This window comes from Saccopteryx bilineata, chromosome 3, assembly GCF_036850765.1.
Source record: "Saccopteryx bilineata isolate mSacBil1 chromosome 3, mSacBil1_pri_phased_curated, whole genome shotgun sequence".
NCBI lineage: Eukaryota > Metazoa > Chordata > Mammalia > Chiroptera > Emballonuridae > Saccopteryx > Saccopteryx bilineata.
This window is the reverse complement of record NC_089492.1, coordinates 295226924-295253224: the sequence shown is the minus strand read 5'-3', so window position 1 is coordinate 295253224 and position 26301 is coordinate 295226924. Positions and strand designations below refer to the sequence as shown.

Below are 26301 nucleotides of genomic sequence, written 5' to 3'. Positions count from 1 at the left end.
ACTGGGCAAACAACCAAGTAAATTATTCTTAGTTGGAGTCATCTGAGAGGAAGAGAGGTCTAGGGTTCTGGATAAAGACGCTTTTAAGAAGAGGAATGCGCCTGACCAGGCGTTGGCACATTGGATAGGGCATCGGACTGGGATGTGGAGGACCCAGGTTCGAGACCCTGGGGTCGCCAGCTTGAGCACAGGCTCATCTGGTTTGAGTAAGGCTCACTATCTTGAGCCCAAGGTTGCTGGTTTGAGCAAGGGGTCACTCGGTCTGCTGTAGCCCCCCAGTCAAGGCACATATGAAATAGCAATCAATGAACAACTAAGGAGCTGTAATGAAGAATTGATGTTTCCCATCTCTCTCCCTTCCTGTCTGTCTATCCGTCCCTATCTGTCCTACCTCTTGGACTCTATCACAAAAGAAAAGGAGGGGGGAATGCTAGTCCAAAGAGTCTATCTGATGCTGGTATTGAACTGCTCTGGGTGATTTAAAACTCAGTTCATGAACTTCTAGTATCAAGGCAAAAAATTTTGACTAAGGGTTTTTTATACCTGTTGTTGAAAGATGTCTTAAACTGTCTGAAGTCATAATGTTATGATTGCTCAAAACCAAATTGAGAGACTCCTTTTATGGGTTGCTAAAGTGGGATGCTGTTTAAATTCCATATTTAATTATAGAGTGGTTGCTATAGGCTAAATTGTATCCCCCCCCAAAAAATATTTCCTGTGTTGAAGCCCTATGCCACAATGTGACTGTGCTTAGAAATAGCGCCTTTAAGAAAGAAATTAAGGTTAAATGAGGTAATATGGGTAGGTCCCTAATCTGACAGGATGGTATCCTTATAAGAAAAAAGAGACATCAGAGCTACTGAAAGAAGTTGTGGTAAGAACTAAGAAATGTTTCTGGCGTTTTACCCAGAAGGACTGACCTTGATAAGGAAGTAAGACATTGGAGCCATGTGATGAGTTGGAATTAAGTTTTTAGATCACAGAGAGGAACACTTCCACCACCCACTCCAAACATGGCCTTTATACCAAGTGTCTGTGTTCCTTGTATCCAAGGAGCTTGGAACTCAAAAGTGCTTGTACCTCATGGAATGTTCTGGAATACTTCTTATAAAGGCAATTGGTGGTCATCTGTGGGCCGCTGTTCTTGCCACTAAACATGATGAATATGGTACCCAAAGGAGACAGTGATTTAAAAATTGGGACTGGCACCATTGAGGATTTCTTGTTTTGTTTTGTTTTCTTGGAGTTCATAAAATCAATATGTAAACATCAGTTGACACTAGTATTTTAAAAATCTGAGTATTTCCTTCTTTGAACAAAAATGTAGATAGCCTAAAATTGTCACTTCAATGAGTAGAACAAGAAGAACAAGGGTACTGAGCCCTGGCCACTAGCTCCATTGGTTAGAGTGTCATCTCAATAAGCCAATGTTGAGGGTTTGATCTCTGGTCAGGGCACATACAAGAATCCACGAATGCATAAATAAGTGGAACAACAAATCAATATCTTTCCTTCTCTTTCTAGAAATCAATAGATTAAAAAAAATTTTAAACAAGGGTATTGAGAACAAGGCAAAGATGAAGTAACAAAGGAATCTTGATCCAAAATATCTAAGGATCTCCTTCCAAAAAAAGAACCCCACAACTTTAAAATGGCAAGACTAGAATTGAATATACATTTCCCCAAAGAGAACATACAAATGGCCAATAGATACATGAAAAGATGTTCATTCAACATCGTTACTCATCAGGGACTTGCAAAGTAAAGCTACAATGAGCTATCACCTCACCTTACATCTGTCAGAATGGCTATCATCCAAAAAAGAGAGAGAGAGAGAGAGAGAGAGAGAGAGAGAAACAGAACAAAGTATTAGGATGTGAAGAAATGGGAACCTTTGTGCACTGCTGGTGGGAATGTAAAATAATGCATCCACTATGGGAACCATTTTGGTTTCCAAAAATATTTAAAATAGAAATGCCATATGATCTGGCAATTTCTTTCCTAGGTATTGATCCAAGAGAACTGAAGTCAGTATCTCAAATAGGTATTTCCACTTGCTTGTTCACTTCACCATTATTCGTAATAGCCAAGATGTGAAAGCAACTATAAATGTCCACTGAGGGATGAATGGATAAAGAAAATACGGTGTCGGCCCTGGCCGGTTGGCTCAGCGGTAGAGCGTCGGCCTGGTGTGCGGGAGACCCGGGTTCGATTCCCGGCCAGGGCACATAGGAGAAGCGCCCATTTGCTTCTCCACCCCCACCCCCTCCTTCCTCTCTGTCTCTCTCTTCCCCTCCCGCAGCCAAGGCTCCATTGGAGCAAAGATGGCCCAGGCGCTGGGGATGGCTCCTTGGCCTCTGCCCCAGGCACTAGAATGGCTCTGGTCGCGGCAGAGCGATGCCCCGGAGGGGCAGAGCATCGCCCCCTGGTGGGCAGAGCGTCGCCCCTGGTGGGCGTGCCGGGTGGATCCTGGTCGGGCGCATGCGGGAGTCTGTCTGACTGTCTCTCCCCGTTTCCAGCTTCAGGAAAAAAAAAAAAGAAAAAGAAAATACGGTGTCCATATACAACAGACTATACTTTTCAGCCTTAAAAAAAAAAGCAACTTCTGACACATGCAACAACACGGCTGAACCTTGAGTACATTATACTAAATGAAATAAGCCAGACGTATTAGAAAGTTAAATTCTGCATTTATATGAGGAATCCAGTCATATACATAGGAGCACAGAGTAGAATTGTGGTTGCCAGGGTCTGGGGAGAGTGGAAAGTGGGGAGTTATTTGTTCAACAGGTTTAGTTTCAGTTCTGCAAGATGAAGAAATGCTAGAAATCTTCAATGCAAGAGTGTGCCTGTCGTTAACACTACTGTATTGTATGTACACTTAACAATTTGTTAGGAGGGTAGAATAGCTCCAAACTGGAAATATCCCAGATGTGGTACCTGGAAATATCCCAGATGTGGTACCCAAACTGCAGTACATCCCTACCATAAAATAATTCTTGGCAATAAAGTAACAAACTATTCATACAAACAGCATCTTGGATGCATCGCCATAGAATTATGCTCAATGAGAAAAAAAATGACTGTTGTATAACATTTTTTAAATGACAAAATTATGGAAAACAAAAGTAATGATAGGGGTTGAGGAAGGATGGTTGGTGTCTGTAGGAAGAGCCTCCTAGTAGTGCTGAAACTGTTCTGTACCTTGGCAGTGTGTACATTAACTCCATTTGTGGTACTGCAAGATGTCATTTGGGAGAACTATTAATAAAGGGCATGGGGGAATCTCTCTGTATGGTTTCAATATTATTTGTTACACTTGCATGTGAATACATTTATCTCAAAATAATTTTTTTTTTAATTGAGACGCAACCAGATCGGTATCCACCCAGCAAGCCCCCTACAGGGCGGTGCTCTGCCCATCTGGGGCCATGCTCCCTACCGACCTATTTTTAGCACGTGAGGGGAGGCCACAGAGCCATCCTCAGCACCCCTGGCCAACTCTCTCGCACCAATCCAAATAGAGCCATGGCTAGGGGAGGGGAAGAAAGAGGGAGAGAGAGAGAGAGATGGAGGGTGGGGAGGGGTGGAGAAGCAGATGGTAGGTTTTCCTGTGTGCCCTGACCAGGAATTGAACCAGGGATATCCACATGATGCTCTACCACTGAGCCAACCATCCAGGGCCTCAAAATAAAATATTTAATTAAAGAAATCATAATCACCACCAATGCCGCGGCTGTTTGCATTTTTGTGGTCACTCATTCAGCAAATGCTTTTGTACTTGGCTTGGTGGTTTAGATGTAAGAGGGCCCCAGCCTGGAAGTCTCGTTCCCACCCCCGCTCTCTCCTGTGACCTCTCTCTTCTTGTGTCACTGTCCTCATCCGGAAAGTAGCTTTTCATTGAAACACATCAAGTACAGTAGCTGGCCTATAGGAAACTTATGTCGGCCCTGGCTGGTTGGCTCAGTGGAAGAGCATCGCCTGGAGTGTGGAAGTCTCGGGTTCGATTCCCAGCCAGGGCACACAGGAGAAGTGCCCATTTGCTTCTCCACTCTTCCCCCTCTCTTTCCTCTCTTTTCTCCTCCCGCAGCCAGGGCTCCATTGGAGCAAAGTTGGCCCCGGGGCTGAGAATGGCTCCATGGCCTCCGCCTCAGGCGCTAGAATGGCTCTGGTTGCAGAGGAGCAACGCCCTAGATGGGCAGAGCATCGCTTCCTGGTGGGCATGCTGGGTGGATCCCGGTCAGGTGCACACGGGAGTCTGTCTGACTGCCTCCCCGCTTCTAACTTCGGAAAAATACAAAAAAAATAAAAATGAAAAAGAAACTCATGTTACCCAACGTGAATACTTTTCTTTGCCATGACCATCTGCTTCCTTGCATCTCTTCTGGATGCCTTACACATTTTCTACATACATGGATGACTATCAGGTTTGCGACGCTTACCCAAGACCCCTGGCTGGAGTGCAGAAGAATGTCTACAGAGTGGCTTCAGCTTGATTTCCCAGCCTCCATCCACAGCCCCCTCCTTTTCTGGAATTTTTCCTCCCCTCTCTCCTCCTCTCTCCTACCCTCCCTCGCTCCCCTACATTCTCACTCTTCCGCCTCTTCCCACCCTTTTCCTCTCCCTTCTAGGTCTTTCCTCCTCCTTAAATCCCTCTTCCTTCTACCCAGTCCCTCCCTTCTCTCAGCCACCCTCCTCCCCTCCCCATCTTCCCTCCTTTCCTCATCCTCCCTCTAAGGCGACCAACTTTTTTACAATGTAAAGGAGGACAAAAATAAATGGAAGAAAAAAAGAAAGATTGTATTTATTGCAACAATATTACACTATAGTATGATCAGGGCATGATAAAAACATTTGTCATATTTTATATTGTAATTATGCTTACATGCCTATTTTTATAACTAAGAAAAAAGTACTCATTTAGATACAAAGACGTCACATCACACGCAATGGATCGACTCCGCATCCATCCAATACAGACATTTACAGATGAGTCTTCCAATATTAAAAAGGAGGACAGGTAGGAGTACACTTTTCCAGGGAGGATGGAACTTATAAAAAAAGAACTATGGATTGGTCACTTTACTTTGGACCACGGGGGGGGGGGTGTCTGGGAGACGACACAGGCACGCCTTCTGTGTCAATCAGTGCGGCTGCGCGCAGCGGGGAAGCTCCCCCACCCAGGAGATGTCGGTGCGTGGGGCTCTGGGAAATGTAGCTGGCTCGTCTGCGCAGGCGCAGTGCGGCGGGCGGGGGGCCTTGTGTTGCCTTAGGGTCATTGTCCGGACCCAGCCGCGCGGTGAGTCAGGCTCCGGGCAGGGTGGGAGGGGTGGGGAGGGGAGGGGAGAGTTGGGGGGCGGGAGTAGAGGGGGAGGGGGCCCAGGAAGGGGCGTGTGGGCTCCTGGGAGGAGAGAAACGCTGTTGCTGACTTGATGGAATGGGACTGGGGTGAAGATGATGCCTGTGAGTGTGTGTGCGTGCATGTGTGTGTGCGTGTGTGCCTTTATCTCTGTCCATGGCCTCTCTGTAAGGGTGCCGTCCAGGTGTCTACCTGTGTCCAGTCTTTTCCTTTGTACCTGTCGGTCTCTGGGTGTGGGTGTGGGAGCGCGTCTCTCCTGACCTGTCCGCGTCTTCACCTGCCTCTGTGTGTCCACCTGTGTCTCTTTCTCAGGACATTGCTGAGTATTTGTAAGTGTCCGTGTGGGGGTGCGCCCTCCAGAAAGCGTGTGTGAGAGACTGCACGCCCGGACAGGTGAGCCTGTGCTGGCTACCTGTCTTCTTGCCTGGGATCCCCCTCTCCTTCCTGCCCCTGCCCCTGTCCCTGTCTCTGCCCCTCAGAGACCCCCCACCCCCACCCCCACTCCTATTCCATCCTGACCAGGGTTGATTTGTTCAGGAAGTGTGTGTGTATTGGGTGCTCAGGGGACTGTTCTGGGCATTTTATAGGCCTCCCTTCCCAGTCACTCTTGAAGTACAGACCCTCGGAATCCCCATATTACAGATGGGGAAACTGAGGCGCAGAGACTTGAAGTGAATCACCTTCCAACTCGACACCCAGCCCCCACACTTAACTGCCCCACAGTTGGGGAAATCCTTGTTTTCCTTTGTGGCTCATCTAATACAAAATTGCAGGACCGCCCCCCAACGCAGCTGCCGAGAGGATTTCCCCTTAGAAACAGTGGAGGGAAGGAAATGTCAGAAAGCTTGGACATAGGAGGAGCCCCTGGCTGTGGGCATGTCACTTTCAGGACCATTGTGCCTTCATGGCCTCCTTTTAAATAAAATAAAAATTATAGTTGTGATTTCATTGCAATAAGGACAGATAAAATCCAGCTGGATTAGATTCGTTTTCCCTATAATCTTAAAAGATACAAAATATTTTCAATGACTTCGTCAGGTGTCAGGGGCTCTGGGCACACCATGCTTCCTGGATTAATTGGCTGTGGTCGCTTACACGTCTGGCAAAAGGGGCCTGTTGATCTCACAGTGCAGGGGTAAGAGTCAGAAACCGCAAGTCCAGAAAGAATACACTTGTAAAAAGTCTGTTTAAAAAATCAGGAAGTCACTGTACCCAGAGACATACTCAAAGGAATACAAAGGGGGGGGAAAATTAACAACACCCCCTTCCGCCCCACGGTGCCTTCTCCAGAGACTGGGAAACATTGCTGAGAAGCCCAGCCACCCACGGATATGTCTAATTCTGCACCCTGAAAGGGACCTTGGATTTTAGACTGGACCCCTGGTCATCTATCCTCCCATTCTCTTAATGATGGGTACTGATGTTGTCTCCAGGGTTTTTGCATTGGTTGGTGTTTTTGCTTCTAGGAGTGAAATATGTATAGGAGGGAAAAAAAGGCTATCAGCATAAATAATTTCATTTAGCTTCTCTTCCTTCTTAAACTCTAAGGAACCCCAGAACTTACTTAGGTCTAAAACTCCCTATCTCCAGCCTTGAAGTTAATTTTGCCAAATTGCCAAGGAGTCAGGGGTGGGTCGTTTATCCTAGAATGTTTAGAAATGTTTTTGTTAGGCATGTGAAACATTTATCACTACTGTGATATCATCCTCAGAGCTTATGGTCTTAGTGTGTGAAAAATATCTTTTTCTCTAAATGGATCCTGTAGATAAACATTGGAACAAGACAGTAAGATTTAACGAGCTTATTAACAAGATGAATGCATATGTTTTATTGCTTTTGTACCATGTTTCGCTGAGCCCCCCCACCCCCGCCTTCCCATACCCCAATCAGTATGTGATTTTGTCTTTAAAAGCTGGCCCTAACTGTGTTTGGGGCCACACGATTTAAATGACTTCGGTCTCTGTGCGGTTGCTGGTTTTAAAATAAAGACTAATTATTTCGGCTACTTAATTGTGTGACAAAAGGTCTCTTTCTCCCTGTTCCTATACAACAGGAGCAATGGGCAGGCAGAGAGTCCTGGGACCAGGGTTGCTTGGTGCCAGGTTGGTCCACTAACAGCTCAGTTTCCTGAAAGGTTGCAGAGCTCTGTATGGGAGGCCCCAGCTTGGTGCCCTTTGCCAGCACTAGAAGTTGGCTTGTTTATTCTGTTTATTCAATGTGTGAGTGCCTCCCATGTGCCAAAAATTGTCCTGGATACCAGAGACCATCCCGAAAGACCCTCTCAGTTCTGCACCCGAGAGCCCCCCGAGCAGCTACGTCCCACTCTTAGGGCCCCACTTGACTAACAACAGCAGTGATAGTAACACCTGATGTGGACTCCTACTGTGTGCCACATGGCTCCCACTGTGCGCTGCACAGCTCCCGGCTCTGTACATACCTCTGTCCTTTGAGCCTCACAGTAACCCCACAAGATCTGGGGGAGCCCCAGAAGGTAGTGTGGTGTTGGGGTGTTTGGGGCCAGCACTCAGACCCAGGGAAAGGGCAGAGGGTCCTGTTCTTCCCTTCCGACTCTGGACTGGCATTGTGTGCATGCGTGTGCGTGTTGGGGGGGGGCGTGTTGGTATGTGGATGTGACGTGTGCACTTGAGAGACAGCAAGCACATGGACCTGAACGTGCTTGGCCCAGCTCCCATCCCAGTTCATGTCTTCTTGGCCTCGGTTTCCTCATCTATGAAATGGGGTTGGGTGGAAATAGCGCCTGACTCATAGGGTGTGAGGAGGCTTGAATCAGAGATGTTTGTTGAGTGCCTCTCATGCCATATGCACAGATACGTTCATATGCACACGTGTGTGTGTGTGTGTGTGTGTGTGTGTCCCTGTCTGCCTGTCTCCTAGTGGGTGTGTCTCTCTGTCCCATCTACACTGTGGGGAGGGCCTTGCCCTGGTCACTCACTGTGCCTTTCTCTTTCTCTCCTATGTGGACAGCCTGCCTGTCCCCCTTGGTCATTCCCCAATCACCGTGGGCAGTGGACGGATGGCCACCCAGCCACTGACCGACGAGGCCCTGGTGAGTCACATCATCACCCTTTTATATTTCCTTCCTAAGGGTCAGGCTTCCGGACAGGGATGACCCTTGGCCCGCCCACGCCCCCCTCAGGGCCCAGTCCCTCAGTTCGGCCTCCTAGGCATTGTGTCCAGTCTGAGGAGGGAGGGTACTGCGTTGACACTGGCATCTGTCAACCATGGGGGACAGGGCAGCTCAGGAGTGACACGTCCTACCCTGGAGACTCTCAGGAGACACAATTGGGCACCTGGGGAAGTTCTGGGTTAAGCACGTTCCATCAGGTGTGACAAAGGTCCCTGCAGTGGCCCTGGACAGCACCGTGCTAAACAAGTGGCCTTCAAAATTGGGGGGTCGGCACTGAACGTCCAGGGAGCGGGAGGAGAGCACTCATGTGGAGAGGGACTCGTGTGTGTCCCCCGCTCTCGCCCTGATGTTTCATGATGTTTTAGTGGGTGGCTCTGTGTGGTAGTTTTCTTTTCTTTCTTTTTTTTTTTTTACAGAGACAGAGTCAGAGAGAGGGATAGACAGGGACAGACAGACAGGAACGGAGAGAGATGAGAAGTATCAATCATCAGTTTTTCTTTGCGACACCTTAGTTGTTCATTGATTGCTTTCTCATATGTGCCTTGACCGCGGGCCTTCAGCAGACCGAGTAACCCCTTCCTCGAGCCAGTGGTATTTTTCTCTAAACGTCCTTTTATGCAAGAAATATTTCTCGATAAAAAATATGTACACAACTGGACCTAAATTTTTCCCTTGCATTTTGTATGATTTCCTTAGGGGTGATTCCTTGCAAAGGAAGGTTAAGGTGGGTATTTTTAAGGCCTTTCAGAAGTCTTCGTAGTTCTGGGTTGGATCAGTTTATACTCCCCCCCCCCAAGCCTCGGCCTTGCTCAAGGTGTTTATCCTGTTCATAGGATATAAATGACAAATCGTACACACCTTCGGCATGGTAGGTGACAGCTGATGTCACGTGACCTCTTTCTGAGTAGCATTGTTGGTATTATTAGCGAGGTGTGATTGTTTTATTTATTTATATATTTGTATTTTTCTGAAGTGAGAAGCAGGGAGGTAGAGAGACAGACTCCCACATGTGCAGATGGGGGCTTCTCCTGTGTGCCCTGGCTGGGAATCGAACCTGGGACTTCCACACACTGGGCCGACGCTCTACTGCTGAGCTAACCAGGCACGGCCTTTCATTACACCAGCAATGACCCTGTTTCCAAATAAGGTCTTACTCCAAGGTGCTGAGACTTAGGACTTCAATACAGTAATTGAACCCAGAATTCATCCGGTAACATGACTTAGAATCATCCCTGGCACAGAGCGACTGCATAGTGAGTGACGGGTAATGTTACTGCTGTGATGGATGACACGGAGCCACGTTCATTTCATTCACAGGGTCAGAGCGTCAATGTCCTCAGGGACCAGTCTTCCATTTAAGCCTCAGACCTTGACCCACCTCCCCCCAGCCCTGTCCACAGTCTCCCCCTAGGACCCAAACACAGCCCACACCTGCCCGGACACCCCTAGGGCTGCCATTGTACACGCACCTAGAGAACTTGGTTCACTTCCATGGTTGTATTGACTCGATGGTGGGTCCATTATGTGCGTCTCCATCTGCCTCTTTCATGAGGAGCTAGTTCTAGAACCTTCCGTGTCCGTGTCCCAGCAGCTAGCCCGGTGCCCGGAGCTCTGCAGGGGCTCAGTAAACTCATCAAATGACTGAATTCCACCGAGGTATCTGCCCCTGTGGGCTCCTAATGTGCATGTCAGTTCACTGGGTTATGGTGATTTTTAAAAAATTTATTTTAGAGACAGGAGAGGGAGAAAAAGGCATCGATTTATTGTTGCACTTATGTATGCATTCACCGGTTGATTCTTGTATGTGCCCTCACCAGGGATCGAACCCTCAATCTGGGTGGGTTGGGACAGTGCTCTAACCAACTGCTCTTCCCAATGAGGGCGGGTTAGGGTCATTTTGCCTTTGAGTCCTTCCTTCCATTCCTCAGCTCTCTGGCCTTCCGCTTGGAACATTCCCGTGTTTCCTTTGTCCATCCAGGGACCATATCGGTATCCTTAGCTGCCCAGAACACCGAGCGGTCAGGCCCTTCACAGCCCTGCACCTTGTCAGAACCACTTCAGATACCTCTGTGCAAACCTTTCCTGATCCCCTTGGCCCTCTGACCGCTCCGCTCGAGCTCTGTGAGGCGGGCCCCGCGGTGAGCGGCTGTGGGTTTCCTCTCACAGGAGTCCATGAAGTTCGGGAACGTGGCGGTGGACTTCTCCCAGGAGGAGTGGCGGCAGCTGGAGCCCACCCAGAAGGACCTGTACAGGGACGTCACGCTGGAGAACTACAGGAACCTGGTCTCGCTGGGTAATGGGACAGCTTCCCTGAGCTATTCCCCCTCTGCCTGTCACTTCAGGATGACAAAAGAAATAGACAAGGTTGACTGATGTCACTGGGTAGAAAATTCAGGTGACTCTACTCAAAGCTAAAATTAAAGTTGGTCGATGATGAAATGGGAGTTGTGTTTACCACATGTATAACAGCCAGAGGATTATATTGTTCAGCAATGGAGCCATTTTTTTAGTGCCTGAAACAGAGTCCATGGAGCCATCCTCAGTGCTGGAGGCCAACTCACTCGAGCCAATCGAGCTATGGCTGCAGGAGGGGAAGACAGAGAAATAGAAAAGGGGGAGAGGAAGAGGAGCAGATTGTCACTTCTCCTGTGTGCCCTGACCAGGAATCGAACCCAGGACATCCACATGCTGGGCCCATGCTCTACCACTGAGCCAATGTGACAACTCTTTTGGAAGACAGTTTGGCATTATCAACCAAATATATATATTTTTTGACAGAGACAGAGAGAGGGACAGATAGGGACAGGCAGACAGAGAGATGAGAAGCATCAATTCTTCGTTGCGGCACCTTAGTTGTTCATTGATTGCTTCTCATATGTGTTGACGGGGGGTGGGGGCTACAGCAGAGTGAGTTACCCCTTGCTCAAGCCAGCGACCTTGGGCTCAACTCAAGCTGGCGACCTCAGGGTTTCAAACCTGGGTCCTCCATGTCCCAGTCTGAGGCTCTATCCACTGAGCCACCGCCTGGTCTGGCTCCAGAACTATTTTCATTGTCCTCAAATGACAATCTGTCCTGACAAAACAACAGCTCCCCCCCACCCTGCAGCTCCTAGCACCTGCCCTACTTTCTGTCTCTTATGAATCTGATGGTTCTAGATGCCTCCTGTGAGTGGAAGGGGTCCTTCTGTGTCTGACTTAACCTTGCTAAGTCTTTTTGATGAGCCTTCCTTTCTTATGATTTGGGAGTGGAGTTTCTGAAAGCGCAGGTTTCACATCAGATGCGTGAGGTTTGCGGTATCCATCAGGGCTGCCCAGTAGGCCTGTGATTATTGCTCGGCAGAGCTCAGAGGGGGGTAGGTCCAGTATGGGGGCGTCCATGTCAGAGGCATCTGCATAGAGAAGAGACCGCAGAGAGAGCTCCCTTGCATGAGGGGAGGGGTCTCAAACTCAGGGGTCCTGAGACAAGTGGCGGCTTAAATGCGGAAGGGGAGCAGGTGCTGACCACTCTCCTGCCTTTGAGGAAGGTGAGTTCCATGTAGCTGGATTCTTTTTTTTTCATGAGATTTTTGTGTAAGATTTCACGGTTTTTATTTGTTGATTCATCGATTGTTTGACTGATTGATATTAGAGACAGAAGGAGAGAAACGGTGATCTGTGGTTCCACCCGTTTCTGCCTTCGTTGGTCTTGTATGTGCCCTCACGGGGGATGGAACCCACAACCTTGGAACTAACCTACTGACCTACCTACCCGGCCAGGGTGTCTCCCAGTTTTTATTTAAATGCTGGTGACGAAGCCATAAGGTCCAGGATGCAGAGCCTGAACTCAGGAGAGCCCCAAAGACTTGAAATAGAAATGGAGAAATTCGCGGGACAGGGGGAGGGGATTTGAGCCAGACAGGTGAGCAGAGGTGGGGGTCCGGAGCCAGGTGCAGTAACCCCTCACTGCGTGTGCTGGACCCTTTGATCTGCTCCTTCCAGCCCCCAAGCGTGCCTCCCTCCCCTCTCTCTCCATGTGCCCAACCCCCAGCTCTGAGCGCCCCTGGCCGCCTCAGCACCCACTCCGCTCACCTCCCTACACCACGCGGTGTCAGCTCCTCACGGCTTCCCCAGGACAGGCTGTCCCTTGCCCTGGGCCTGTGCCTTGTCCTATCTTCCAAACTTCCTCACTCCCGGCCTTGTTCACAAGATGCCTTTCCTCTTCTCTTTCCCACCTCCCCTTCAGACTTGGGGACAAGAACCGACCTGAAAGAATCCGACCCACAGGACGACGTTTCCGAAGACAGACCATCGGTGGGGGTAGTGGTGGAAGGACCCACGAGGGATGGTGCCCCAGGGACACAGGGTGATGGGGTGGGGCAGCCACCAGGGAGCGCAGGGACCGGTCTGGGGCACTTGGACATTTCCCAGGCGTTGTTAGCCCCTGAATGTCGCGAATCGGAGGCCTTCGTCCACAGAAGTGACACGCCGGCCCCAACTAGATCCGAAGGATGGAGAGAAGCGGGGGCCCACACGTTGTTGGCCAGGTGCGGGAAGGGCGTAGGGACTTCAGGCCTTAGCTCTCCCCTCTCCAAAAAGCACACGGATAAGACACTGCACGCGTGCAGCGAGTGCGGCAAGGCGTTCAGCCGCAGCTCGACCCTGGTAAAGCACCAGCGCATCCACAGCGGGGTGAAACCCTTCGCATGCACCGCGTGTGGGAAGCAGTTTATCGAGCGCTCGTCCCTGACTGTCCACCAGCGTGTGCACACCGGGGAGAAGCCGTACACGTGCGGGGACTGCGGCCGGGCTTTCAGCCAGCGCATGAACCTGACCGCGCACCAGCGGACGCACACCGGCGAGAGGCCCTATGCGTGCCCTGCGTGCGGAAAGACCTTCCGGAAGACCTCGTCCCTGGCCCAGCACCAGAGGGTCCACACCGGCGAGAGGCCGTATGCGTGCGGGGACTGCGGCAAGGCCTTCAGCCAGCGCATGCACCTTGTCGTGCACCGGCGGACGCACACTGGCGAGAGGCCCTACGCGTGCGCCACGTGCGGGAAAGCCTTCAGCCAGAACATGCACCTGACCGAGCACCGGCGGACGCACACCGGCGAGAAGCCCTACGCATGCGGGGAGTGCGGCAAGGCCTTCAACAAGAGCTCGTCGCTGACACTGCACCGGAGGAACCACACGGGCGAGCGGCCCTACACGTGCGGCCGGTGCGGCAAGGCTTTCAGCCAGAGCGCCTACCTGATCCAGCACCAGCGTTTCCACATCGGGGTGAAACCCTTCGAGTGCAGTGCGTGCGGCAAGGCCTTCAGCAAGAACTCCTCGCTTACGCAGCACCGGCGCCTGCACACTGGGGAGAAGCCCTACGCGTGCCCCGTCTGCCAGAAGCACTTCGCGGGGCGCTCCTCCCTGCTGGTGCACCAGGCAGGCCACACCGGCGAGAAGCCCTACGCCTGCGGCCAGTGCGGCAAGGCCTTCGGCCAGAGCGCGTACCTCATCGAGCACCAGCGCATCCACACCGGCGAGAGGCCCTACCGCTGCAGCCAGTGCGGGAAGCAGTTTATCAAGAACTCCTCGCTGACCGTCCACAGGCGGATCCACACGGGCGAGAAGCCTTACGCGTGCGGCGAGTGTGGGAAGACCTTCAGCCGGAACACCAACCTCACGCGGCACCTGAGAATCCATACCTAGCGTGAAGGGGGTGGGGGGCGTGGACCTCAGAATCCACAGCAGGCAAGCAGGCAGGCAGGCAGCTCGATCATGCGCACGCGCGCTCGCGCACACACACACACACTCACACTCAGCCGTGCCAGAATTCGAGCGCGTGCTGTCAAGAGAAGTGCTGGCCAGACGCGTCTTAGAAATTGGGACGCTGGGGACAGGCCCCCACTGTGCACACGCTCTCCTTCCGTAGCATCCGCGCGTGGCCACAGTGGAAAGCAAGCCCCTACAGGTCTCGTGTCTGGGAACGTGGCCACGTTCACTGTGGCTCCAGACTGACCTCATAGCGTATTGTCCTATGAGCTTGGACAAAGCATGGAGTGTCTCTGGGTCTGTTTCCCAGTGACAAAGTGGAGGGAGCGGTTGGTAGGCCCCATAAGGGAACGTGGGGATATTTTCATTTCGTCACACACATCTGGATCTAGTCCAGAGTCAGGTTGTCACCATCTGTGGGTTTCCTCCTTTCCCGACCACACATAACCCCCATAGTTTCTCTACAACCCCAAGTTAATAAATGGTAGCAGTTCCCAAGTTGTTCACGAAGTGGGGAAAACTTTATTTTATTTTTTTCAGCATTAGGCAGTAATGGTCGTCCCTTCCGATGCCCAAGTGTCTCTCTGGTTCTGTTAACATTTTTTAAAATAAAACTTGCCATGAAGAGAGACCAACGTCGTTTTAAATAGTTGTCAGGTGCTAGAGATACAGGTATCGGCTGGACTGTCAAAATGAGGGCCAAGGCTGGTGCACAGGGTGTGGGAGATGGCGGTGGGCGCCACCAGCACTGCAGGAACCCCGCAAGCCTGCCCCTTCCCCTCCCCAGCCCTGGGTTCCCCGCTTGGGAATGGTCAGGCCAGAAGGCTGGGCCCAGACCCTCAGCCTCAGAGCTGGGGAGACAGGCCCCTCAGGCAGAAACACAGCAACGTGGCAGGACACCTCCCCCCACCCCCACCCCGGCAAGGCAGAGTTGCTTTCGAGTTACAGGGGAACAATCCTCTCTCAGATAACAGACACCCCTCCTCCCCTTGCTGGCTGGAATTCTTCTGAAAATACAGTGCCTTCTTCAGTCAGGCCGGGCATTATCCAATCTACGCCTCATCCATAACCTTGGTCATATCTGACTTACGATTTTATTATTGATAGTAGTAGCGATCTATTATTAATAATAAACAGCAATAGTAGATATAGAAACGGTGTTCTATTAGCAGTACAAAATTACAAAATATATTTATTAATAAATGGGTAATTTACTAATACCAGCAGTACTTCTCAGAGCACTATTATCCCAGGTTTTCCCCTGAGGACACCAAGGCTACCAGCTCTTAACACTTTGCACGAGGACACCCCGCAGACCAGTGAGTCTGGTTGGCAGGCGGCCGGGGGGACTCAGCAGCGGCTGCGTGGGGGTCCCCGGGGAGGGTGTGTTCTGCGCCTGTGCAGCCTGGGGCTGCAGCAGCCACTCCCCACCCCTGCGCTCTGGCTGGTGGGTGGGGACAAATGTAGAGGGAGGAGCTTATGAGGAGGGGCGGGGTTTTAGGAAATGAGTGGGCGGGGTCTTAGGGAAGAGGGAGGGGACAAGAGAGGGGAAGAGGAGTCGGAAGAAGATGAGGGGTTCCAGAAGGTAGGGAAGTGGAGGCACCCCCAGCGGGACTGATAAGGTCAATCAGAAGGTGATGGATGCGAACAGGTTAGGAGCAGGAAAGACTCTGGCTCTGGTCCGCCCTGGGTTCGAACCCCAGCGTCGTCCTCAGACCACTGCGGTCATTTTCTGAGCTGCGGTTTCCTCATCGAGAAGAAGCAGATCGTGAGGAAGGAAACCGACCCCCAATCGCGTCCTGGAGGTTTCGTGAGCTCCTTCTCAGGAGGTTCCTATAACAACAGGAGATGAAACCCGCTAAAGCAGTGTGGTCCCCAGAACTTTCTGCAGGGATGGAATGCTCAGTGTCTGTCTGGTGGCTGGCCACTTGCTGCAAGGGGCAGTTGAGCACCCGACATGTGGCCAGTGAGGCTATGGAACGGAATGTTTACCTGTGTTTCATTTTAATTCATTAAAATTTTCAGTTACATCAGGCTGCTGGCTACTGCATTGGACCGTGCAGCTCTAACGCCTTAGCTATCTTCACTACTATATATCTATAGTATCTTTACTACTATATATAAATAATATATATACACTAAGCACAGAACACGCTCTCCCTGAGACCCACAAGTATATATATATACACATATATATTTATATATACACATATATATTCAATATACACTTACTGCAATATATATGCAGTATATATATACTTATATACTTACTAATATATATACATATATATATACTTCTATATATATGCAGTACTGAAGATTCTTTTGTATATTATAAATGCGTTGGGAGTTCTTGCAAGCTCACAGCGACAACAATAACAGTAATGGTACTTACTGGGTGGTTTTTAAGCCCCAGGGGCTGTCCTAAGTACACGATGTGGCTTAGCCCTTCGAGTCCCCGCCACGTGTCTATGAGCTTGGTTGTCCCTCTCGCTGAACATAACAGCTTGGACTGTCATTTACCAGCACGCACAATGTGCCTCACCTCTTGACAGATACTCAACTCCCATTTCATGTATTTTAAACTGCAGGAGGATAGGCTTAGTAGTGATACGTTTGGGAAAGGCCACAGGGTCGTGAAGACCGGGGTACTCAGGCAGTAGCTTTCAGGAGGAGGACCGCCACATCCAAATTGGTCTGGGCCACTCCCCCCTCAAGAAGCCTTCTGAAAGAATCCCTCTGCACCTCAGTTTCCCCATCTGTACAATAGGGACGAGAAGAGTAGGTACCTTCTAGTGTTGTGAAGAACAAATCGAGTAACATGGGGAAGCATTTAGAACGGTGTTTAGCTCCTAGGATGTTTCACCATTCTAATCATCTTATCTTCAGTTCCTCAGATTGACAGGAGGTTTAACTGCAGCCGTGCTTCGTGCCCGTGATCAGAACATGTTTTCCTGGGGTTGTGGGTCTTTCATGAGCAGGGAGAAATATTAGCAGGAAATGATACTTATCCATCTCACCGCACACCACACGGGCACGCACACGCACACCCACACCCACACCCACACCCACACACACCAGCAGTACCAGGAGGCTCAATAGACTTTCCATCTCCTTCCTCAGGGATGTTCATTGGCCCAATAAACAGTCCCTAAGGCATGAAATTTCATAGGGGGGATTTTGCTTTGGCCCAAGTCTCTTTAAAGAGCTACCTAGAGGGACTGGGTATTAATAGGCGATCACCTGACTTCCAGAGAGGCAGAAAGAAGGGGGCGGAGGCAGCAGGTGTGAGGTTGGCATTCTTTCCCTGCTGAACTCAGTGCGGCACAGGGAAGTGGATGTGACAGGTGTGTGTGCACAAGGGGGAGGAGGGAAGTAGATCAAGAAGGAACCTGAGTTGTTTTCTTTTCTTTCCTGCTTAGTGGTGGGGAGAGGCTGTTTTAAGAAATAAGAAAGTTGACCCCTGCCGGATGGCTCAGGAGACAGAGGGTCGCTGAGGTCTTGGGTTCGACCCCTGGTCAGGGCACATACCAGAAGCAACAAATGAGTGCACAACTAAATGGAACAACTCTATGGAACAAGTTGATGCTTGTGTGTGTGTGTCTCAAAGCAATGAACATTTTTTAAAAAGAAAGAAAAGGAATAAGATAATGAATGCCTAATACATGATTACCTAGAATTTCTACATCCTCTGGTAAGCGTGAATTTCAATACACAAGAGGCTTCAAGTGAACAACAGTGAGTCCATTTACTTTTTTAAAATTTCAATTTAGAGAGAGGAGAGAGAGAAGCAGGGATGAGGAGTGGGAAGCATCAACGCATCATAGTTGCTTCTCTTATGTGTCTTGACCACATCAGCCCGGGATTTGGAACTGGCGGCCTCAGCATTCTGTGCCAAAGCTTTATGCACTGCACCACCACAGGTCAGGCACAGCGAATCCATTTTTTTTTTCAACTAATTTCTGAGCATCTCCTCTGTGCCAGGTGTTGTTCCAGGTGTTGGGAATCCAGCAGTGAGCCACCCAGAGCCCCTAGTCTTGCAGAGCCTCCGCTGCTGATTTCTGAGCGAGATCAGAGGTAATAACATACAAATAACAAGGGAGGGTGCTTCTTCGGCTTTGGCAGTTGGGGAGGACTTCTCTAAGAAGGAAACATTGGAACAAACCCCATTAGCAAAGAGAAGGCAGCTGTCTGGATGTGGGGGGACAGGACATTGTCCTCTCAATCTCGGGCTCGCTGGAGCCTTGCTTGGAAGAGAGGAGAAGTTGGCAACACCCAAGGATCCATCCTTAGAAGTTTGGCTACATAGATTAGGACTCCTATGGGTGAAATAATGAGAAGGAAGAGCTGAAAATACCAATATGGAAGATGCTTTGAGTTACAGCATTAAGTGGAAAAAAAAAATCACAACAGTATATTGTATACTCTTGTTAGTGTTTTTTAAAAAGTATATTTTGTGGTCCTGGCCAGTTGGCTCAGCAGGAGAACATTGGCCTGGCATGTGGAAGTCCCGGGTTCGATTCCTGGCCAGGGCACACAGGAGAAGCGCCCATCTGCTTCTCCACCCTTCCCCCTCTCCTTCCTCTCTGTCTCTCTTCCCCTCCCGCAGCCAAGGCTCCACTGGAGCAAAGTTGGCCGAGGGTGCTGAGGACAGCTCCATGGCCTCTGTCTCCAGTGCTAGAATGGCTCTGGTTGCAGCAGAGCAACGCCCCAGATGGGCAGAGCATCACCTCCTGGTGGACATGCTGGGTGGAACTCAGTCAGGCACATGCAGGAGCCTGTCTCTCTGCCTCTCCACTTCCCTCACTTCAGAAAAATACAAAAAAAAGAAAGTATATCTAGCCTTGGCCAGGTAGCTCAGTAGGTTAGAACGTTGTCTGAATCTGCCAAGGTTATGGGTTTGATCCCTGGTCAGGGCACATACAAGAATCAATCAATGAGTGCCCATATAACACATCAACGATTCTCTCTCCTCTCTTTCTGTCCTCCTCTATCTCTCTCTAATCAATAAAATACAATGAAAAGTATATCTATAGCTACCCTTTTATATGTAACTATATAAATATATGTATATACATACTAGTAGAAGAAATACTTTGTTGAAATGCTTCTGCATCAGAAGGGGGCCCGCTGTGGGCCAGGCACTGGGAACCGGGTTGAGCAGGACCATTCATGTCTCACCTCTCAGAGGGAGACTTCCCGTCTTCAATTCCCTTTTTTTACAATTATTATCTTATTTCACTTTTTGACAGTTCATAAGTGAACACTTTTTTGGTCAAAAGTCAAAATATGTCAATATAACAAGCTTTCCTGCCCGCCACCCTGTTCAACCCCAGTCTCTGCTCTAGAGGAGACGAACTGTCACTCTTGGGGTCCTCTGGGAGCATTTTTTCTTTTCACTTACATGTGTATGTGTGCCTGTAGCAAGAGATGTGATTTGTGTGTGCATATATGGGAATGCATCGACTCTGAACCCCACATTTTTATCCACAGAATGAGCCCAGCTAATATTATCTACCCTATAATTACAATGCCAAATGTGTGTCAGCCTCTTACTGTGAGATATGCACTATTGTTATTGAATAAGTTGTGATAATTAAATCAATACATCATATTTAATTGATGCTAACATGAACTTTTTGTTTTCTTTATTTGTTTTGTTTCACTTTGTTTTGTTTTTTACATTCCAACATCTCGGACATTGAAATATGTTTTTAAAATTGTCAATATCTTTGGATTTCTTTCAGTGTTTTCTTCTTTAAGATTTTATTTATTGGTCCTAGCCAGTTGGCTCAGCGGTAGAGCATCGGCCCAGTGTGTGGAAGTCCTGGTTTGATTCCGGTCAGGGCACATGGGAGAAGTGCCCATCTGCTTCTCCACCCTTCCCCCATCTCTCTCTCTCTCTCTCTCTCTCTCTCTCTCTCTCCCTCTCTCTCTCTCTCCCTCTCTCTTCCCCTTCCTCAGCTATAGCTCGAATGACTCAAGCAAAAAGTTGGCCTCAGGTGCTGAGGATGACTCCATGGCCTCAGCTTCAGGTGCTAAAATAGCTCGGTTGCTGAGTAACAGAGCTGTGGCCCAGCCAGACAGAGCATCACCTGATAGGGGGCTTGCAGATGGATCCTGGTTGGGGTGCATACAGGAGTCTGTCTCTGCCTCCTCACCTCTTACTTAATTTTTAAAAATTATTAATTTTATAGAATTAACATATGTGTAAGCAACATTGCCACATTTGTGTTATGCCATAGTCAGGAAGGAAAAGTAGTTTGTACCCTAAGATAAACTAATTACAAGGCCACCTTTATAGTTCTGGTCCCCAAATGACAAAACATTAAGCACTTCTTGTACGCCTGTAACCCTTAGCAAAAAAAAAAAAAAAAATCCTTGTCCTTTACTTTTGCCATGCTGCAATTTGAACTTGTGTCACAAACTTTCCAGCTGTGATAATCATTTATTAAAGTTATTGGTGTTTCATTTTGAACAAACAGATGCAACTTTGATAAACTTGGGAATCTATGTGCTTTTGCTTTTATTTTATTTTTATTTTTTAAGTGAGAGGAGGGGAGATAGTGAAACAATCTCACACACCCCAACTGGGATCCACATGGCGACTCCCTTCTGGGGCCGATGCTCAAATCAGGCCGAGCTATTCTTAGCACCTGAGGCTGATGCTTGGACCAATCCCCAGTGCCTGGGGCCAACTCTTGAACCAATCGAACCACTAGCTGCAGGAAGCGAAGAGGGAGAGAAGGGGGAGAAAAAGGGGGATAGTAGCAAATGGTCGCTTCTCCTGTGTGCCCTGACCAGGGATGAAACCCAGGATGTCTATACACCAGGATGATGCTCTATCCACTAAGCAAGCCGGCCAGTGCCTATATGCCTTTTCTTTTAAAGATCTGTTGCGTTTTGAACGTGGCAAGTCTTTACACACACAGCTATGCATCCATGGAAAATATTTAACATTGATTTATGTGTTGCTGGGTTTTTCTGTAAATGATGTCATACTCCATCAGTGGTTTTGCAAATTGCCTTTTTCAATGCAATCGTATTTCTTTGAGACCTTTGAGCATCATTCAACTGTGGACAAGGCCCACCGGGGGTGAGGAAGACAGACGCAGAGACCCGACTCCGGAGACCAGGTTCAGTATCGCAGATCTGCTTTATTCAGGAAATGAGCTAGCTTATATACACAGGTTCAGCCTATTGGGTGTTACAGCGTGTCCTTCACAGCCAATGGCTGAAAAGGTCAGGGAGCTGCTTGGTTGGCGCTGAGTTACTTCCTTACAGCCGGCGAGCTCCCTCCTGGGTGTGCCTAGGAGGGTTTCAGGTGCTGGAGTGTTCTCACAGCATTGCATCAGCCACAGCTGCTAGGAATGCGCTCTGCGCTCTACCTACATTCAACAAAGATCTATTTTGTTCCAAATGAAGACGATAACATTACCCAACTATTGTGAAGACGCTGCAGCCTGTCAATAAATGTCACATGATTTATAAAGATTCTGTCTTTAGAAAGTTAGCCCTGTTAATCAGGTGACAGAGAAGCGCGGTGGGGCGGGGTTGAGAGGAGCAGACATGGTAGCTCTCTGGCCTTCTAAGATTTCACCTCGAACTCTCCAAGTGACTGGACGAGGTTTTTCCACTTCAATTCTTCTCCTTTTCTTCTGCAGAATTAACAGAAGAATTTTGAGTAGTAATAAAACAAATGTTTTTTTGGTGACGGATTGCCCTGGGTTAAAAAAAAATCCTGACGGTTTTATTTACAAGCTGAATCCATGCTTCTCCCAAAGGGTCTGAGGCTTTCAAAGGATCCCTTTTTGTAAATAATGTAAATGTCTTCTAGTTGTGGGAAGGGCCACAATAACTAGGTGCATCCACACAGGGGGATTGATTCTCTATAGTTGTTTTTTTTTTTTTTTAAGTGAAGTATATTCTTCTCCTTGGAGGGTGATTCTTATTACTGGACTCCTCACTTGGTGCCACCGCTGATGACCCGGAGGAGGGAAGAATCACCTGACCATGGAGGGGGTCTTCTGGCACAGTCTTGCCCAACGATCGTGGGTGACTCAACTGGGCAGGCTGTGGGCAGCACCGAGCCAACTGGTGGGCTTCATTCAGCTCATTCCCTTTGTTTTAATTGAATGAATTGCCCACATGAAGACATGAGCATGTTTTACATGTACAAGCTGCACCTTTTAGTCACTTAACCCTTCAGAAAAAAAATACTCTCGACTGTCTGATAGGTGCCCAAAATAGTTCTAAAGCTGGAGGCTCAAGGGTGTATTAGAAACACATAGTCTCCACCATCATGGAGGCTAACTTACAGAATACAAGGCAGACACTAATCAAGGGAAAAAAAATTTAATGCAGTGAGTTTCCATTTCTTGAGAGAATTTGAAATATCAAAACCCACTGGGCCAACAACTTCAGGAAAGTACAGAAAAGTAGGTAAGAGCTAGCTTTCAGTGGATCTGGCTTAAATCAGGGCCTCGAAGCTCTCTGCCCTTAAAGAAGTGCAGAAGTTATCCACTTCAGGGAACGGGATATGCCTCAGGTGTCTCTTGCAATATCCAGCACATAGTGGGTGTTTTATGACTCTGTCTCTTGTGTGATGGGGATAGCTGTAGGTTCCCTGGAGACCAGATTTTTGGAAAGAACAAACATATCCATTCATTCATTCAGCAATTCCAGAGTGGCTGGATTTTATTCCAGGGGCCCATTCCTGAAGACCTTGCACAATTCTACACTTGCACAGTGTAAGGCCAACCCTAACAGGAGGTGATTGGCGTGTCTCTTCACAAGCTAAAGTGATATTAAAATAACAAACACAGTGTACAATGTACACAATTAATCATATTAGAAAGGATGCATTTTAAGAAAATTTTAAATTGCAAGGCTTTTTATCATTTCAATAAAATGTCACTCAAATATCACGATTTCAAATGTTCCTAATTCCAGTTAGCATAAAATATAGCCCTTCTGTATATTTATAAATATGTAATAATATCCTTGTGACCTCATCTCACAATTTAACAATTAGAAATTTGCCACTAACTCACATATAGCTATATAACACTTCCCCATTTTCTCCAACCCAAGGTAAACATTATCCTGAATCCTGGCATAGCTGTCTTTTGTTTTCCATTGGTTGGCATACATTTTTTTCTCACAGAAATGTTTTAGAAACTTTGTATTAAGGCAGTGGCTGGTTAGCTCAGTGGTAGAGCATCGACCCGGCCTGTGGATGTCCTGGGTTCGATTCCAAGCCAGGCACACAGGAGAAGCGCCCATCTGCTTCTCCACCCTTCCCCTTCTCCTTCCTCTCTATCTCTTTCTTCCCCTCGCGCAGCCAGGGCTCGATTGGAGCAAGTTGGGTCCTGGGCGCTGAGGATGGCTCTGGTTGCAATGGAGTAAGGGCCCCAGAGGGGCAGAGCATCGGCCCTAGTGGGATTGCCGGGTGGATCCCAGTCAAGGCGCATGCAGGAGTCTTTCTCTGCCTCCCTGTCCTCTCACTAAATAAAAATAAATAAATAAATAAATAAATAAATAATTTTTAAAAAGAGAAAGAAAGAAAAGAAGGAACTCAGTGTTAATATTTTCAGTCAGGTTGCAGCCAGGCCCTGACACCCTAAGAACCAAAGCTGCCTCCTGAAAGTGACTGTGTAGTTTTGTTTTGTTTTTGTTTTTTGTATTTTTCTGAAGTGAGAAGCACGGAGACAGACAGACATTCTCCCGCATGTGCCCAATGGGGATCCACCCGGCAAGCCCACCAGGGGGCGATGTTCTGCCCCTCTGGGGTCCTTGCTCCTTTGCAACTGGAGCCGTCCTCAGTGCCCGGGGCCAACTTGCTCCAATCGAGCCATGACTGTGTAAGGGGAAGAGAGAGATAGAGGAAGGAGAAGGGGAAGGGTGGAGAAGCAGATGGGCGCTTCTCCTGTGTGCCTAACCAGGAATCGAACCCAGGACCCCCACATGCCAGGCTGACGCTCTACCACTGAGCCAACCGGCCAGAACCGACTGTGTAGTTTTTGCCCTTCCCTGCTTTCATCCCATCCTGCCACAGTACAGAGAGTTTTGTTTCCAGGCAACAGAGGGGATTTTCCCAGGCAGATGGGTTATTTGAAGAAGTTAGAGGTAGAGCTAGCTTAGCTCTACAATCTGCCTAAAGATTCGGCATCATGGACAGGTTCCCTGATGGGGTTCAGCGCCACGGCCAGGTCTCTGGGGAAAGGGGTTCAGCACCATGGACTGGTCCTTCCGACGTGAGCTCAGTAACATACCGTCCAGTCCATCTGGAGGGTTTCAGCACCGCCAACAGTACCCGGGAGCCCACTTTCCTGAGGGTCTCCGCTGGACGCCTGTGCTCTTTTGAAGCCCACTTCCAAACCCTCTCCCCAGAGTCTCCGAACATTGGCATCTCAGAAATCCAGACAACTTTGGCATTAAATCTTAGAAACACCGGCATCGAATACTTCACATGCACCAAAGGGAATTCTGCATTATCTCCATGTACACACAAACAATCTTGATTCTATTATTAACGAGTTTGGGTGCTTGTCTCCTGATGTGAAAGAATTCAGACCAGAGACAGTGATAAACACAAAGGCAGATTTATTTCGATTCTTCAGAAGGCAAGAACACTGAGGTAGGGTTTCAGGTTCTGAGCACTAAATGTGGGCTTAGGGGTTTTTATGACTCGAGGACATGGAAGGTGCTGGGGTTCGCCAATCGGGGAGGAAGTGAGTAGGCTTCTCCTTTTTGGGATGTCCGGATACATGCCAGAGAAGCAAAGCATTTTGAGATTGTACAGCACTTATTATGGGATGCAGGAAAGAAGTTTCCCAAGCCAGGTGTTGAGTTTGTCTCTGGCTTAACTTTAGTTCTGAAAAAGAAACTTAAGAGAAGTCAGGTTAGTTCCTGGACAATTGTTTTGTAGCTACCTATAGTTCCAGCAGGGCTTGACTTGATGGAACAATCTTTGGGAACAATTTATTCTACCTGTTTCCATTCTACCCGTTGTACCCAGGACACCTAGCTGCTCAGGCTCCAAGTGCAGAAGTCTTTCTTAAGTCCTCCTTCCCTCTCACCTCTCACGCCCCATGCAGCAGAGTCCTCTCAGCTCCATCGCCCAAGTACTTTCCGATTGGTCCGCTGCTCTCCATCCCTCTGCCAACCACCTGATCCTGGCCACCATCATTCTTACGTGGTTTATTCCAACAGCCTCCTAGAGGGTCTTCCTGTTGTACCTGGTGCCTATTCTCAAGCACTTTCTGCAGAGTAGTATCCGTGATGCCTTTATTTATTTTTTATTAAATTAATTAATATATTTATTTGTATTTTTCTGAAGTGAGAAGCGGGGAGGCAGTGAGATAGACTCCCGCATGCGCCCGACCGGTATCCACCTGGCATGCCCACCAGGGGGCGATGCTCTGCCCCTCTGGGGCATTGCTCCATTGCAATTGGAGCCATTCTAGCGCCTGAGGCAGAGGCCATGGAGCCATCCTCAGCGCCCGGGGCCAACTTTGCTCCAATGGAGCCCTGGCTGCAGGAGAGGAAGAGAGAGACAGAGGGAAAGGAGAAGGGGGAAGGGTGGTGAAGCCGATGGGTGCTTCTCCTGTGTGCCCTGACTGGGAATTGAACCCAGGACTTCCACATGCCAGTCCCATGCTCTACCACTGAGCCAACCGGCCAGGGCCTGTGATGCCTTTAAAAAGTAAATTGGGGGCCTGACCAGGCGGTGGCGCAGTAGATATCGCGTTGGACTGGGATGCGGAAGGACCCAGGTTCGAGACCCCAGGGTTGCCAGCTTGAGCAAAAAGCTCACTAGCATTGACCCAAGGTCACTGGCTCGAGCGGGGGGTTATTCAGTCTGCTGAAGGCCTGCGGTCATGGCGCATATGAGAAAGCAATCAATGAACAACTACGGTGTCGCAACGAAAAACTGATGATTGATGCTTCTCGTCTCTCCGTTCCTGTCTGTCTGTCCCTATCTATCCCTCTATCTGACTCTCTCTGTCCCTGTAAAAAAAAAAAAAAAAAAAATTAAAAAAAAAAAAAAAAG

The 26301-nt window shown here is 48.8% G+C and overlaps 1 protein-coding gene across 2 annotated transcripts in view; it reads left to right on the top strand.

Annotated features, from left to right (window-relative positions):
- The window catches only part of ZNF470 (zinc finger protein 470), a 33352-nt gene extending 17604 nt beyond the window's left edge, over positions 1 to 15748 (top strand). Inside the window, exons 1-4 of one of the 2 annotated variants that reach the window (XM_066270913.1) lie at positions 5164 to 5299; positions 8345 to 8426; positions 10674 to 10800; positions 12730 to 15747. In XM_066270913.1, coding sequence (XP_066127010.1) covers positions 8394 to 8426; positions 10674 to 10800; positions 12730 to 14183 — 1614 coding nt within the window. In that variant the 5' untranslated portion in view covers positions 5164 to 5299; positions 8345 to 8393 and the 3' untranslated portion in view covers positions 14184 to 15747. Of the gene's footprint in view, positions 1 to 5163; positions 5300 to 8344; positions 8427 to 10673; positions 10801 to 12729 lie in introns of those variants that run through there. The other variant, XM_066270912.1, reaches the window with a different exon arrangement.
- The last annotated feature ends 10553 nt before the right edge of the window (positions 15749 to 26301 follow it).